We start from the raw sequence: 18032 nt of genomic DNA on the forward strand, positions 1-18032 counted from the left end.
TGCCTGTTAACTTTGCCTTTAATCCTGACAGGAACATGCAAACTCTGTACTCTCAAAATTTCGCCTTTGAATGCCTTCCACTTACTGAACACATCCTTGCCAGAAAACAACTTAGCCCAATCCACTCTTCCTAGATCCTTTCTCATTTCCACAAAATTGGCCTTTCGCCAATTTAGAATCACAACTCGAGGACCAGACCTATCCTTATCCATAATTAGCTTAAAACTAATGACATTGTGGTCACTGGACCGAAAATGTTCGCCTACACATACTTCTGTCACCTGACCTGTCTGGTTCCCTAATAGGAGATCAAGTATTGCATCCTCTCTCGTTGGTACCTCTATATATTGATTTAGAAAACTTTCCTGAACACATGTGACAAACTCCAAGCCATCCAGCCCTTTTACAGTATGGGAGTCCCAGTCAATATGTGGAAAGTTAAAATCTCCTACCATCACAACTTTCTGTTTTTAAATCGGTCTGCCATCTCTCTACAGATTTGCTCCTCCAATTCTCTCTGATTATTGGACAGTCTATAATACAACCCTATTAGTGTGGTCACACCTTTCCCATTCCTCAGCTCCACCCATATGGCCTCTGTAGACGAACCCTCTGGGCTGTCCTGCTTATGCACAGCTGTGATATTTTCCCTGACTAGTAATGCCACTCCTCCCCCTTTCATCCCTCCCCCGCTATCACGTCTGAAACAACGGAACCCCGGAACATTGAGCTGCCAGTCCTGCCCCTCTTGCAACCAAGTCTCACTAATAGCAATAATGTCGTAATCCCACTTGTCAATCCATGCCCTAAGCTCATCTGCCTTTCCAACAATACTCCTTGCATTGAAATAGATGCACCTGAGAACATTTCTATCATGAACAGACCTTTGATTTCTGTCTATACATGCATTCCTTGCTTGACCTTTATCCTCCGCCACCTCACTATCTGCTCTAACACTCTGGTTCCCCTCCCCCTGCAAATCTAGTTTAAATGCCCCGGAGCAGCACTAGCAAACCTACCCGCAAGGATGTTAGTCCCCCTCCATTTCAGGTGCAAACCATCCTGTCGGAACAGGTCCCACCTTCCCTGGAACAGAGCCTAATTGTCCAGAAACATGAAGCCCTCCCTCCTGCACCATCTCCTTAGCCACGTATTTAGCTGCATTATCCTCCTATTTCTAGCCTCACTAGCACGTGGCACAGGTAGCACCCCTGAGATTGTAACCCTGGAGGTCCTGTCCTTCAACTTTGCACCTAACTCCCTAAACTCTCTTTGCAGGACCTCCTCCTCCTTCCTATCCACGTCATTGATCCCCACATGGACCACGACATCTGGCTGCTCACCCTCCCTCCTGAGAACATTGAGGACTCGATCCGAGATATCGCGAACCCTGGCACCAGGGAGGCAACAGACCATCCGGGATTCTCGATCTGTCCCACAGAACCTCCTATCTGTCCCCCTAACTACCGAATCCCCTATCACTACTGCTGTCCTCTTTTCCCTCCCTCCTTTCTGAGCTGAGGGTCCAGTCTCCGTGCCAGAGACGCGACCACTACAACTTGTTCCTGGTAGGTCATCCCCACCAACAGTATCCAAAACGGTATACCTATTGTTGATGGGAACGGCCACAGGGATTCTCTGCTCTTTCTGTCTATTCCCCTTCTCTCTCCTGACATTCACCCAGCTGCCTGCCTCCTGACTTTTAGGGGTGACTGTCTCCCTGAAACTCCTGTCTATTACTGCCTCTGCCTCCCGAATGATCCGAAATTCATCCAGCTCCAGTTCCCTAACTCGGCTTCTCAGAAGCTGCAGCTGGATGCACCTTTTGCAGGTGTAGTCATCAGGGACAATTGTGCTGTCCATGACTTCTCATATGCTGCATTTGGAGCACTCGACTGCCCCAACTGCTGCCTTCATTACCTACTCCTAATTTATTCAAAGGACTTTACCCGGCCCTACCCCACTGGGAGCAAGCTCGTCCTCAGCTTCTGCTCGCCTAAGCCTCTCGAGCCAAAGCCTCAAAGCTCCACTCCTTCACTGGGCCACTCACACACTGGCCGCTCACACACTGGCCGCTCACACACTGGCCGCTCACACACTGGCCGCTCACACACTGGCCGCTCACACACTGGCCGCTCCTCTTTAGCTTCCCCTCCTTTTATTTTCAATCTCCGCGCTCTTTTTCAACTGACCTGCCTTCAAGATCCGCGCTCTTTTTCAAATACAGGAAGCATTTTTTCAAACAAAAATTAGTGAAAATTTGGAACTCTCCCTCAAATGGCATTGGAATTGGGTCAATTGAAAATTTCAAAACTAATATTGATAGATTTTCTTTTGTTAGGTAAGGGCATGAGGGAATGTGGGACAAAGGCAGGGAAATGGATTTAAGATATGGAACAGCCATGAAGAAACTGAATAATCAGACTCAAGGAGCCACCTCCCTCTTGAAAAGTTGGAAGATGTAGTAGGTTGCCTTCTTCACAGGGGGTGAAGTAACCAGGAAAACAATTTCCCTGGTGGAAGTATTCAACAGGCTGATACAATTCTTCTCACTCTAAATTACACCAGATCCTACGAAGCAGTGGCGCAGAAACCCCCATCATAAGGGATCCCTGTCCTTGGGTCACTAATCCCTTTTACATTGATAGATCCCCATAAGGCCATCGCACAAACTTTGCCCCATCACAGGAACACAGCTGATTCATGTCTCAAGTTTATAGCTGTTTCAGCAAACTGCTGCCAGAGTCACAGTGGAGGTCTACTGGAACAGGCAAAGATTCAGCCCCTTATTGACTTGATTATTTTAATGGACCCTTTGTTGGGTTTCCATCCTCCAGTAACAGCAGTTTTGTCCAAAATGCAGCTGCCTATATCCTGCCCCAAAATTAAAGCACTGTGGCCGCCTCAGAATCCCACCCTGCACTGCCTTTTAACTGCAAGCTCCTCCATCCTCATGAACACCCTATCCTTTTGAATTTGGCCTCATGTGTTTCGCCCCCTCCATGTGCCCCACCACTGATGGCAAAGCATTCAACTGTCTTAGCCCATCACCTGGAACTCCATCCCTGAAGCCTTGCAACTTCATTTCATTTTCCTCTTTTAAAATGTCTCAAAATAACTTTCTTGGCCAATTTTTTTATCACTCTCCCTGTTTCCCCATCTACTTCATTTGTGGAACACCCTAGAACTTGTAGTTTTTCCACATTAAATGCACCATATAAGTTGTTCTCTCCATGCTGTTCTATTTAATCCTGAAAAAACCTTCTTGACCATATTTACTCCATCACCAAAACTGCCTTCTTCCACCCCGTCATAAGATGTCCCTGCCTCAACACATCTGCTGCTGAAACCCTCCCTCATGCCTGTTACCATGAGACTTGACCAGTTTAATGCTCTCCTAGCCAATCTGCCACCTTGCACCCTATGTAAATTTGAACTCATCCAAAGGTCTGCTGTCGTATCCTAACTTGCACCAAGTCCAGGGCACCCATTACCCCTGAACCAAGTATCTAGTTTATGAACACAAATGAAAAGCAGGGCTCATCGCAAAGTTCTCTGTTATCTTATTTATCCTTATAATTATAGTTTGTTGATTGAAGATTTGAGAAATACTTTGCACAGATGTGTAATTTTGAATAATTATTAAGAGTTAGAAAATATACCCCAATTACAGAATAATTCTTAATTCGCAGCAAAACTGACATGCATGCGATAATTTAGTTAGCATTCAAATGTTCACTTATCGAAGCAAAAAATATAGTGGTTGGTTGGAAGGGAATAGGCTACAATTTAATGCAGAGCTTCAAAAGACACAAGTGAAGTTTCCCAGACTGGAGAATTTTTCCATCAGTACAAAATGAATACTTTCAAGACAAAACACTATTGGAAAGCTATTTTGTTAACACTATCATTTCACTTGCAGGGAAAGTATTATTTGTCTTCAAAGTTTTGTATGCAGCTAATAAAAGTTACTCCTACCTCATGACATTCATGTAGCCTATGATTAATAACTATTAAACCTAATTAGATCATGGGCTAACTCCATGGGTGTGCTGTGGTGTTTGTTTAGGTGGCAGTGGTTTGAATGGTCAGTCTACAATCTTTGGTGGCCCCTCACTGAGACTGGTGTGTGGGTGGCCCAGTTTGTACTGCAGCTGGTGGTGACACACAACTGCCTTCCTGTGCACCAACTGCACGAAGGCCACTGATGTTTTAATGAAGTGACTTATCACTTACCTCAGACTTGCAATTCCCAAAAATCTATTTTGTGGTCAATCTTAATTATATGTTTATGCTTCATGATGCAGCCTCTTGTTATAACGTAGATAACCTTGTCCTCAATCTGATGCGTATTGACGAACATAATCAGCAGTCACTTCATAGACATATGGAAAAGCTTGTGGGCACAGCAATCCTTTAAGCAGTTTTAGTCATGGTACTTTTAATAATCAAAGACATAAAAGGTCACAAATGTATAGACTTTCTTCTTTTATATACGGCCCTACTTTATTTTCAGTACTCATGTTATCATGTTATCAGAGTTGTTGATGAGTGCTAACTCACCACTTTACAAATAACACTGATGGATATATGTCCAAATTAAGGTCAACATTGCTTCCATTTTCTTATATGTTGTTTTATTGATAATTTGTCTCTGCTCAGACAGGGCTGGAGTTCTTATCCTCAGATGGAGTTCTTATCCTCCAGCTAAAATAAAAACAGAAAATGCTGAAAATATTCAGATCAGGTAGCATCTGTAGCGAGAAAAGCAGAGTTAACCCTTCTGGTCAATGACATTTCAACAGTGTTCTGATGAAAAGTCATCAACCTGAAACATTAGCTGTTTTTTTCTCGACAGATGCTGCCTGACCTGCTGAGAATTTCAAGCTTTTTATGTTTTTATGTTAGATTTCCCGCATCTGCAGTATTTTGACTTTGTGTTGAACTCTAGCTATTTACTTAGGTGGCATTCAGGAGATTGAGTGGGAAGGATACGAGATGTTTGTATTTTAAAACCAAAGTGTAATCCAATCCATTTTTTTGCAATAGCTTGATAGGCCATAGTTCCTTGAGACAGAGAAATGAGCTTCAGCAAATAACTAATAATGGGATGATGGGTAATATTTAAACAGAAATATGTCCTCTATACTTCATTTAGTACAGCAATCCACCACCCAGTTCCCTGGACTTCCAGCCTTCCCTTTAACTGACTGTAATAGCTGGAATTCTGGCTTTTGTAGGTAAATGCTGATAATGCACATATTCATATGTTAATTCCAGCTTCTAGCAAAAAAATCCAACATTAATTTCAGTACTGCCTTCCCAAAAGTTAGTGGTTTGACAAAAATTAATCTCCATTTGATTAATGGAAACTACTTCCTTGACAGATCTCAGTATACCACTATGAAAGGGTCTAATGAGAAGTATGACAGATAGGCATCATGGAGTGATACATGCAGAATGCTGCCTTTGCAATCACACAAACAAGTACTTTTCCTAGCAGATCGACTTGAACATCAACAAGAAAAATTCACCTGTAACCCTTTACTAAAATATGAAAATACCTTTAATAATCTTTATTATTTATGGGCACATGCAGAATATATGTACAGGTCCTTCATTCTTATTCCTAGCATCTGATGAGAAAATATCTCAAATAAACTTTATTTATGATTTGCTAAGCACCATAATAAATTGCCAAGTTACAACATAAAACCTCACATTACTGTCAAAGAAATGCATATTACCATTTCAATAAAAACATTTTTATGAAATCCAAACTTACTTTAATGTTGAGAGCGGAGGTCGGGAACTTCAACTCCCAACAGATCTCAGAGCTTTTGCATATGCGTAGATCGGGAGTGGGCTGCACATGAGCAGATCGGCATTTTTACGTTCTTTAGGCTCAGTGTGCTTATGCATAAGGAAATGGTGCGAAAACCCGAATCAGATGACTGGGAGTGAAGCACCCTGTAAGACTTGTGTCCCAGGTAAGGGATGGGGAGAGGGGACAGGAAAAGGTCCTTTAAAGAGTCCAAGACGGGGGACAGAGACAGGAGATAGAAACAGGTCCCAGTTAAGTTAAAGAGAGAGGAGCAGAGAAAAAAAGCTCCAAATAAGAAAAGGGCTGCAGGTAGCAGACGTTAAATGAAGTGAGCTCAAACAAAAGCCCTGAAAATCCATGGAGGCAGCCGAAGGTTGGGGACTCCGTGCTGTGGGCTGTTGCTGGCATGGCCGAATACTTGAAATTATGCTGGCGAGTTGGTGCTTGAGTGTAGATGCAGGAGTTCAGGGGAACAGAATCTCGGGAGGCGAGATTGAAACCTTGCAAGTTGGATGTTGTTGAAGCCGTACGAGTTGGAGCAACTTATGGAGAGAATTCCAAGGCCAGATCTTCGAAGGTGAGGATTAGAAGCCCTCATGAGAGAGATGCAGTTTTAGTGAGGTAGATTGACTCACAGTGTCAATGATGTCTGGGTGGGTTGTTTAGAAATCCGTGGAGTTTGTTTTAGTCACAATTGGCATTTATTGTGCGGTGTGATGTGTTCGACAAACTTGACTGATAATTTATATGTGCCTCATAGTAAACCTGAATGTTAGAGTATAAGATAGATATTGTAAACTTATATTTTTCTGTATAGTATAGTATGGTAAAGTTTATTTTTGTTCATTCAAAACGCATGGAATCTTGAAGCTTTATTCACTGAGTGTCTTAAATCTCAAACTTTGTCTACTTTAAACAAAACGTTATTGGTCCCTAACCAGATATTACCAACAACTTGGGGGTGTGGCCTAGGATCATAACACATTCTAAAAGTGATATGTTTTTAATGGTAAGATAGTTTGTAAATTTCAGCTCTCTCTTTGGAACATTAGCATGTGCAAATATTTTTTTTAAATAATCAATTTTTTTAAACAAGAAAAAAAACATGTATAACAAAATGTCCCAGTGATTCACAGTCAATGAAGTACTTCTGAAGTACTGTTGCAATCACTATCCATGATATCAGGATATTGCAAGGCAAAATTTAAAAATGGCAGAAAATTGAGTACAACAACAGGCAAAGGAAAGCATGTGCGAGGGGGCTAAAATAGTAGAGATGGGGAGAGCAGAGGGGCTAAAAGAAGATAATGGCATCAACTGAGATTGCTGTATTCTTTTTAAAAGATCTATGATCTGCTGTTTTAATGTAATCAGGCTAGAATCTGAATTAATTAAATTAATAGGACATTGACACAGAATGAGGGCATTGACACATGTCCATTTTAAAAATAACACTGTACTTCTAACACAGGTTCCAAAAGAAACACCAATATATAACACCTCCAACAATCTTAAATACACAGACTAGAAAATTAAAATCTGAGACACAGAATTAAAAATATGTCTGTATGTCCATACCAGGAGCTAATATGTTCTATTTTCATTGATTTGTGTCCATCTGTGTAAATCAGAGGATTAGGAGAAATGTCTTTGTACAATTATGTTTCTCCAAGTTTGAAAAGCACATTGATAAATAATCATCCATTTACGCTGACCAGAATATTAGCAAAGACATTCCTTCAAAACCAGGTGAACAGTTACTACAACATTCCTATTTATCCTTTCACCTAAATAAAACCATTGATCTGGAACTACAAAACAAAACTGTACTTACTGAGATGTCTTGTAAAAGCTTTTCATATGAAAAATGGAAAACTTCCTCGTCGTTATCCTTAGAAAAGTCAAAGCTGTAGTTTCTCACTGTTTCTTCACCTGTTGTCAATGCTTGTTGAAGTTCATCCACATATTTTTCTCTGTCCATTTCAGCCTCTTTTGCTTCCATTGTTACTTGATTATCTGACACTGTAAGTAGAATTGGCAAATTAAATGTGCCAGACAATTTCATCTTTAATTTTGTTAATCACTAAATAAAACCATGCTTTGGATGCTGTCTATATTAAAAGCTATACATCAATGCAAGACGCTGTTGTGTTAAAGCATAGTGGAGCTGGATGAGCTAAAGCGTTTCTAAAATGGGTTTAGATCGGGTCAAGTTATTCCTGAGATAACGCTTGTGGACATTATTCTGTTAAAAATATGAATGTCATTTTGGTTTTCTTTTTTCTCAAAAAATTGTATAAATTGTGAAGTATTAAAGTGAGCCAGAATGCAAAATTTTCTGAAGGATCACATCTCCAACACCCCAAGAATGCACCAAAAATACTATACCTTCAACATTTGGATTTTCCACTTTAGGTTTTTACGTACTTAAAATGTTTTCTGTCCTTCAATTAAATACCATTTAAGATATAAGGGCTGAAATTTTAACCTAATCCATCATCTGAACTCTGACAAGATTGGATGCAGCGCTAGTTTTATGCCCCACCTGACTTTACTCTACATCAATGGGGAGTAATATTAGACAGGTTGTAAAACAGGTATTCCATGTGTTCCCACAGTTTTTCCGCACAGCGAGTTAGGTTAAGTTTCACCCAAAGTTGTCACAACCATTTTCTTTCACAGCTTTACCAGTTGTGAGTTTACTGAAGCTGTTAGAAAATTTTAGCTTGATATATATGCGTTACATTATTCTGTACTGCAGGAGAGTTCTACTGACAGAAGGGGAATAAATAATGTCATAATCTGAACTACTTGCACAGGAGCTGTAACTGACCTGTAGTGAAACAGAACTTTAACGATACAATAGATACAAAATTGGCATTTATGTATTATCTTTAAAATAGTAAATGTCACAAGGTGCTTCACATTGGAACACAGGAACAGAAATAGGCCAATCAGTCCCATTAGCCTGTTCCACTGGAGCATTAGCAAAGTTCGAAACCAAGCTACTTAGGATTATGTTAGGACAAGCGAGTAAAAGTTTGAAATTCGTAGGTTTTAAGGAGCATCTTAAAGGGAGAAAAACAAGTAGATGGGTGGAGAGGTTTGGAAGGGAATTCAGAGGTTAGGGTCTTAGCAACTGAAGGCAAAGCCACCAAGGCAGACTGAAGAAAATCTGGGATGTGCAAGATGCCAGCCTAGAGGAATGCAAGGATGGCTAGAAGAGGTTTAGAGTTAGGGAGGGATGAGGCCATAAAGATTCTGAAAACAAGGATTAGAAAATCAAAGCCTTGGTGGATGAAGAGCCAATGCAAATCAGCAAGCGATACTCAAGTACAATTTGGAAAAAATGCAATTTCATCTTTTAAACTATGCTGAGAAAAGAGTCTAACTGAAAGCACCTCATCAATGATAATTGCACTGACGTGAAGTATTTATATTCATGCTATATCTTTAGTTGACCAGTCGACCAGCACCTACTTTGGAAGAAACTCCATATTTAACATATTTGGAATAAATTAAATTCAAATCAGAAAGATAGGCTTCCCATGAGTTCCAGCCTCTACACAACTTCATTCAGCAAGAATATTTTATCCTCAATTATAGAGAAAAGTTTCAAAAGCATCAGCTTCTCTTGCTAAATTGAGTCATTTTCTGCTTACATGAAAATCATAAAACAAATTTAGTTTTGTCCAGTTAAAGCTTTGACATAGCAAAATACAATCCATATTATTTATGGCTTAATTCATTGCACATAATTTTATGAAAAGTTCAAGTGCACAAGACTCACTGATAAAACTGATGCAGGATTGAATCTGCAGCACAGATGTTTTACCTTCACAATAAGTTTTTGTGTCTTTGCAACAATATAGAAGTTTTAACAGGATTACATTTGCATCAATGCAACAAATTAATTTGGGTTGAGCTTAGTTATTCTGCACATCTTTCACAGCACATCTCTTTTATCACAATAAAGTTTCATCTTTATTGCCAAGCATCATTTGGGCAAAGCGCAGATAGAAATTGCACCCATTAACAGAGCCTGACAGGTTTTCTTTTACGGGCACTGCCCAAACAATGTTGATGCCACAATAAAGACAAACAAAATCCATGCAAACATCAAGGAGAAGCACACAGTCACAGATTGTGCTTTCTAGAAGCAGATTTAAAGCAGCATGCCCATCAAGGTCATTTCTCCACTCTTTTATGAAGTAATGATCCATTTGTATAATCATTATACTGATTTTAAAATGGTTTCCTTTCCAACTTAGGAAATTGTATGAAGAAGGAGGAGAAATGACTGCATCACTTATAGTATGCCACATAAGTCTGTTCTCTCCTCTGGATTCCTGGATTTCTGGCATACCAAAGTCAATATACTGGAAATTCACTCCAAACTAAGTTTTTACTAAAGTACTAAATAATTCTGATGAAGAGTCACATGGACTTGAAATATTAACTGTATTCCTCTCCGCAGATGCTGTCAGACCTGCTGAGCTTTTCCAGCTATTTTTGTTTTTGTTGTGCTAATTAATTGCCTACCGTCAAGCAACATTCAAAGGGTTGAATTTAGCATGCAAATTCTGCTGTTCAACAAAACAGGCATGACCAGAGCACAAATAAAACATGATCTTTTGCTTAAATTTTTAATTCTTTCATCTTCAAAGTTAAACAATTTTTTTTAAAAAGTCTCAATCACTATTCAGGTACTTGGTATGCATTTCAAAACATGGTTTTACATTTGAGAAGTGAAGTCCATACCAAACGGATTCCACTGCCATTATCTCCACTTGGTTACTATTTAAATGAGTAGGCAAAGATCTGCAAATAGAGTATAATGTGGGGAAATGTGAAATCGTCCATTTTGGCAGGAAGAATAAAAAAGAAGCATATTATCTAAATGGTAAGAGATTGCAGAGCCCTGAGATGCACAGGGATGTGGGTGTCCTAGTGCATGAATCGCAAAAGATTAGTATGCAGGTACAGCAAGTAATTAGAAAAGCTCATAGAATGCTATTGTTTATTGTGAGGGGAACTGAATACAAAAGTAGAGAGGTTATGCTTCGGTTATACAGGGCATTGGTGAGAGGACATCTGGAATACTGTGCACAGTATTGGTCTCCTTATTTAAGGAAGGATATAAATGTGTTGGAAACAGTTCAGAGAAGGTTTACTAGACTAATACCTGGAATGGGCAGGCTGTCTTATGAGGAAAGTTTGGAAAGGCTAGGCTTGTATCCACAGGAGTTTAGAAGATTAAGAGGTGACTTGCTTGAAACATATAAGATACTGAAGGGGCTTGTCAGGACGGATGTGGAAAGGGTGCTTCCTCTTGTGGGAGAATCTAGAACTAGGGGTCACTGTTTAAAAATAAAGGGTCAACCATTTAAAGCAGTGATGAGGAGAAATTATTTCTCTCAGAGGCTTGAAAGTCTTTGGAACACTCTCCTTCAAAAGGCAGTAGAGGCAGAGTCTTTGAATATTTTGGCCAAGGTAGATAGATTCTTGGTAAGCAAGGGGGTGAAAAGTTATCAGAGGTAGACAGGAATGTGGAGTTCAGGTTACAATTAGATTAGTCAGCTTACTGAATGGCAGGGCAGCTCCTGCTGAATTGTCATTTGTTCCACATGTAAAAGGCCTACAAGACATTGGTCTCGTGAATTTGCCTTCCCTTTTTTTATTCATTCATGGGATGTGGGCATCGCTGGCTAGGCCAGCATTTATTGCCCATCCCTAATTGCCCTTGTTCAGAGGGCATTTAAGAGTCAACCACATTGCTATGGGTCACATGTAGCCAGACCAGGTAAGCTCAGCAGATTTCCTTCTCTAAAGGACATTAGTGAACCAGATGGGTTTTTACAACAATCAACAATGGTTTCATGGTCATCATTAGACTTTTAATTCCAGATTTTTATTGTATTCAAATTTCACCATCTGCTGAGGTCCCCAGAGCATTACCCTGGGCCTCTGGAATACTAGTCCAGTGACAATACCACTATGCCACTGCCTCCCCCTCCTAACAAGTACTTCTTGGGCACGCTAAATGCAGCAACCATGTTGCTAGCATTCCTGCATAAACAGGTCACCATATGGATTGCACATCAAGCTTACAGACACTGGCATCAGACAACAAATTTAAACAGAGAAGTGTAAATGTGACTCCTGTGACAAGAACACAAAAAAAGGTGAATACATAAATAATACCTCTTCCACTCCAAGCTTGTTCTCCATTGCAAACAGTCACAGTAAAACCACTTCCCAAGTCTTGGTCTTTCTCCCAACTTATCTGCAGATAGTATACGATGTCTGGTGCAGAGAGTGGCCAGATTCTGCGAACATGCCTTTCCATTGTTATGCTTGTTTTAGTTTCTAAAAAAAGAAACAGAGTTATCTGGAAAATCTAAATTATGGTGCATGAAACTGGCGTTTAACAGCTACAAAGCAAAACATTTTCTGATAAAATGATTTGAGGTTAAAGGATGATATTTTTAAAAGTATTGGCGCTTCTGGATTACAATAATAACCAGATGTTCTGAGTATTAATTATGGGGAGGTGATGGCGTAGAGGTATTGTCACTGGACTAGTAATCCAGAGGCCCAGGGTAATACTCTGAGGACCATGCCAGATGATGGAATCTGAATTCAATGAAAATCTGAAATTATAAGTCTAATGATGACCATGAAAACATTGTCGATTGTCGTAAAAACCCATCAGGGCCATTGATGTCCTTTAGGGAAGGGAATCTGCTGTCCTTACCTGGTCTGGCCTACATCTGACTCCAGACCCACAGGCAATGTGGTTGACTCTTAAAAAATGCCCTCTGAACAAGTGAAGGGCAATAAAGATAAAAACAAAAAACTACAGATGCTGGAAATCCAAAAACAGAATTACCTGGAAAAACTCAGCAGGTCTGGCAGCATCGGCGGAGAAGAAAAGAGTTGACATTTCGAGTCCTACTCGAAATGTCAACTCTTTACTTCTCCGCTGATGCTGCCAGACCTGCTGAGTTTTTCCAGGTAATTCTGTTTTTGTTGTGAAGGGCAATAAATGCTAGCCAAGCCAGTGACGCCCACATCCCATGAATAAATATTTTTAAAAATTAATATAAGAACAGGATATAGCCAGGATTGAGGTATGAGTTACAATTCATTCAAATAGTTCTGGTCAGTTCTAAACTGTTAGATAAGAGCTTATGCCATTTATGACATCTATTTACGTAGTAAGGTATGATGATCTGAAATGCAAAGCACGGTGGAAAGAGATTCAAAAGTAATGTTCAAAATTGAATTGGATATGTATTTGAAAGAGAGCAATTTATAGAGCTCTGGAAAAAGAGTCAAAGTCAAAGAGTGGGGATACTTGGTTAGCTCATCAATGAGCTGGCACAATGGGCTGAATAGCCTTCTTCTATGCTGTGACTCTGCAATACTAAATATGATTCTACGAATATCAGAGAACCTGAATATTAACCTCAACATCAACTATTTATGATCCTTCAAAATAAGTGGTCACCATACTTCACAATCTCCTTGGCTTGGTGTGAATCATGAAGAGCCACAATGCAACTTCTTCTTACATCTATTATTCATCATGGATTTGAGATTTTCAATTGTTTCCATCTTTCCATTCCCTGTTCCTTCATTCACATTTACTGTAAAGACAGCAGTGCTAATGTTGTTTTCTAAATTGTGGGCCAGCTTTTGTGGCATGACGGTAGAGGGGGCAGTTGACAGCAAAATGGCAGAGTTCACAGTATTACCTGTATGAAAGGTAGTGTAACTTCAGGATATTGGACATGCACAGAAATTCTGTGTTCCTACACACGGTACATTAAGGGTCTTCCCAGAGTCAGCAATCAGGCATAACTGGGTTTTTGATGGCAATGTGATTAATAGAATTTAATGAACAGAACTAACACTGAAAAAATAATTTTATAATCAAGGAATGCTGGTAAATGATTAAGTAGTAGATTTTTCAAGCAAATTTTTTAAACAATAAATCATTTTTTTAAAAAGATTTTTGGGGATATCAGTACTTTAGCTTCTTCCTTCAGCCAATGTGCATTTCCCAATCTTTAAGTTGCTCTAAGTAAAAAAAAAAAATTAAAAGTGATTTTATTACAGTGTGTTTAGTTTCCTATTTGGGGTTTGTGAAAATTCTTTAATGTGAATTGACTACCCCTCAGTGCACTTACGGTGGTGGTGTCAAGCAGCCTTCTTGAACCACTGCGGACAGTGCAATCAAATTACTCCCACAGTGCTGTTAGATAGGAAGTTCCAGAATTTTAACCCAGATACAACGAATGACATGTCCAAGTCAAGATGGTGGATGACTTGGAAGGGAACTTGGAGGTGGTGTTATTTCCACTCCTTCCACATGGTAGAGATAGCGGGTTTGGGAGGTACTTTCAAAAACTCTTGGCAAGACGAGTCCTGCAGTGCACCTTGCATATGATTCAAATTCAAATATGGTGCATTGGTTGTAGAGAGAGGGAGTGAGATTTTAATGAGAGTGAATGTTGGTGTTCTTACTCGCACTAAGTCTCATTCATCTGTCATCCCTGCTTGCTGACCTCCATTGGCTCAGAGTCAAGTAATGCCTCGATTTTAAAATTCTCACCCTTATTTGTTTTCAAATTCCTCCATGGCCTGGCTGCTTCCTATTTCTATACTATCCTCCAGCCCACAACCTTCTGAGATATCTGCATTCAACTAATTCTGGCCTCTTGGGCATCCAGATTTTATTGTTCCACCATTACTGGCCTTCAGCTGCCTCAGCCCCAAGCTCTGGAATTCCCTCCCTAAACCTCTGCGACTTATCTTTCTTCCTTTTAAAACCTACGCCTTTGACCATGCTTTTGGCCATTTGCCCTATTATTGCCTTATATGTTTCAGTGCCTAATTTTGCTTTATAATGCTCCTGAAGTGTCTTGGATCATTTTATTATGTTAAAGCTGCTCTGTACAAGCTGTTATTGTTCCCTTTGTCTTGGATGGTATCAAGCTGATTGAGTATTGTTGGAGCTGTTCTCATCCAGTTAAGTGGAGAGTAGTTCAGCACATTCATAATTTCTGCCTCGTAGGTAGTGAACAAGATTTGGGGAGTTAGGAGGCAAAACATTCACCACAGGATATTCAGCCTCTGTCCAAGTCTTTATTCAGATAATTAATGTCCCACGTTATGACTACTTCATAATTCTTGCACTTCTGTAATTTCCTTACTCTCCTTGCAAGCTCAGATGCTACAAATGCTGCTTACACATTTTGTATGTGATTTTTAACCATTAAATAAACTTAAATATTATATAAAATCACAAATAGAATGAAAACCATTGATATTTTGGACATAATGATAACAATAACCCAAAAACTGAGATAGGTTTAAAAAAAATCTAAAGTTTGTTTCTAATATAAAAAAATTAATTATTTTGGAGTTGAGATATATTCACTGAGTGAAAGGCAAATCTGTCAACAAAGACCCCTCAAATTGGCTTAAGCAGACAAAAGTACTTTGAGTCAAAGGGTTAATAGTAAAGATCATCACACTGAATGCGAATGAAACAAAGTGCTCAAGATAAACAGCCTAATTCTCAGCTGTTTGTCAATCCCAGTAAAGCTAATGATTTATAAGCATGAGATGTGACTAGATTGCTACCACCTGCAGATGTGACTCAGATCTTCAATTCTTACACGGTGAGGTGCTGATATACAATTGACCTCATGTGCCTGATGGAACAAATTGTTGGTTATCTTCTAGCTTCAATCAATCAAACTGAGGTGGCACTAGAATTTATAGTGATGGGAAAAGATTGACTGTCCCCATTTATGAAAGACATGTGATGAAGGAAGATAATGGCAGCTATGTCAGTGGCCTTTGAACAAAGCTCTACTGCAAGATGTGTTACAGAAGAAACTACTTTGTATTATTTAATGGCAATTAGTGCAAACACATACATAAAGTCACATTGCATCAGGAAATGAAGGAACTGTCCAATTTAATTCCACTGAATCACATCCAAAGTAATTTTAAACAATGGATTGCCCATTCATGTTATTCTAAGAAATAAACTTTTCTTTAAAAAACTGGTCATTCACTATACAAAGCTCACATATAGCCTCAATCTGTCAGAAAAGCAGATTCCCCTTCACAATATACAATTGCACACCTATCATACGAAGGTATGAATTAGCAGCAAGAGTAGGACATTCAGTCCCTCGAGCCTACTCCACCATTCAGTAAGATCATGGCTGATATGATTGTGGCCTCAACTCCACATTCCACCTACCCCCAATAACCTTTGACTCCCTTGTTAGTCAAGAATCTATCTACCTCTGCCTTAAAACTATTCAATGACTCTGCCTCCGCCACTCTCTGAGGTTCACAACCATCAGAGAGAAAAATTTCTTCTCATCTCTGTTCTTAAATGGGGGATCCCTTATTTTTAAACTGTGTCCCCCTAGTTTTAGTCTCTCCTACAAAGGGAAACATCCTTTCAGCATCTACCTTGTCAAATCCGCTCAGGATCTTTTACGTTTCAATAATCATCAATGTCATGCCATAGCAAGACAACAGTTCTGAATGCTGGTGAGTGTGATAGTTCCGCAGCAGATTGCATCTAGAGGCAAGTCTACCCCACCACACAGGGGCAGAAAGACTGGGAAAGCAATAGTGATAGGGAATTCTATAGTTTGGGTACAGGCAGGCAGTTATTTTGCTTCAGATGTGATACCACGATGGTGAGGAGGGTGAACAGCCAAAGGTTGTGGTCCACACTTGTACAACAACATATGCAGAAAGAAGGATGTGGTGCTGCAGTCAAGATTTAGGAAGATAGGTAGGAAATTAGCAAGCAGGGCCTAAAAGTAGCAATCAGGTGCCAAGGGCAAGTAAGTATAGAAACAGGAGGATGGGAACATAGGATCATGTGTGATGAATGATGTATACATTTTTTAAGTTGAATTTTTATACATATGTATTTGTTTGTTAAGGAAGGTAGAGTGGAAGAGATAGATTAAAAATGGGTTATATGTTTAATGATTTTTAGAAAAAACAAAGTAGAAAACAAATGGGCTGTTGCCTAGCAACAGTGGTTAAGTGACACAGAGAGACAGAAATAATTCAGTGTGTGTCAGAGTGAAGACAGGGATTTTTCAGCTCTCTAAGAGAAAAGGCCAGAGAGACGGTAGTTAACTGAATAGTCAGTCATAGAGCTCAGTAACGTGATCAGTTTAGCGGTGTTGCTACTGAAACAGTGAGTTTAAAGTGGTTATTTTGGGGTGTCTCGGGAGATATACGATTTGGGTGAGAAGCATCAAGTGAATGCTCAGGAACTCACTGGAAGAAAACCGTTTTCACGTAGGCCAGTCCCAAGCAAGGAGCCTTTGTATCAAGCTAGTGGTAACTCTTCACTGGTTTGTGTGTCTGTAAAGATATTGTTGGGTAAAGGAAAATTGGGAAATTGAATAATCTTCTTTCGTTTGTATTGAGATCTTTCTAACCTTTTTGTCTGGTGTAATATAGTTCATTTTTCTTATTTTAATAAATACTTTATTCTTTGTATTAAAAGTTCATCAGCAGACTTCTGTGAATTGTTCAGTAACTTTCCTCCACAGTTTCTAAAAAATAAATTAGGATCTATCAAGCCAGGTTTCATTTTGGGAACTGATTTGTCCAGTATTAACAGCAGCTGGGATCATAACCCATAGGAGCAAGAGTAGGTCATTCAGCCCCTCGAGTTTGCACTGCTATTCAACTGGATCATAGCTGATTTCCCACCTCAACGTCATTTCCCACACTATCCCCTTGTCTCTTGATATATTTAATATCTAGAAGTAGATTAGTCTCTGTCTTGAATACACTCAATGACTGAATCTCCACAGTCCTCTGGGATAGAGAATTCCAAAGATTTACCACTCTCTGAATGAAGAAATTCTTTCTTATCTCAGTCCTCAATGGCCCACCTCTTATTCTGAGACTGTGTCCCTGGTTCTAGACTGCCCCCGGCCAGGGGAAACATCCTTCCTGCATCTATCTTGTTGAGCCCTGTAAGAATTTTGTACGCTTCAATGAGATCACTTCTCATTCTACTAAACTTTAGAGAATATAGGCCCAGGTTCCTAAATCTTTCCCCTTAGGACAATCCCAACATCTCAGAAAAGGAGTTAACAAAATGAGCATTGGTCCTATAGAAAGTGAGTCTGGGGAATTA

General features: G+C 39.6%; 1 protein-coding gene across 3 annotated transcripts in view; it reads right to left on the minus strand.

The window, feature by feature from the left end:
• xrcc4 (X-ray repair complementing defective repair in Chinese hamster cells 4) overlaps nt 1-18032 on the minus strand; it is a 683670-nt gene that overhangs the window by 641900 nt on the left and 23738 nt on the right. For all 3 annotated transcript variants that reach the window (XM_041186930.1, XM_041186929.1, XM_041186931.1), the window contains exons 2-3: nt 12029-12193; nt 7659-7846 (exon numbers count right to left, since the gene is read on the minus strand). In XM_041186930.1, the coding sequence (XP_041042864.1) occupies nt 7659-7846; nt 12029-12173 (333 nt within the window). In that variant the 5' untranslated portion in view covers nt 12174-12193. The remainder of the gene's footprint in view (nt 1-7658; nt 7847-12028; nt 12194-18032) is intronic.

The sequence above is a fragment of the Carcharodon carcharias genome, chromosome 4, assembly GCF_017639515.1.
Source record: "Carcharodon carcharias isolate sCarCar2 chromosome 4, sCarCar2.pri, whole genome shotgun sequence".
NCBI lineage: Eukaryota > Metazoa > Chordata > Chondrichthyes > Lamniformes > Lamnidae > Carcharodon > Carcharodon carcharias.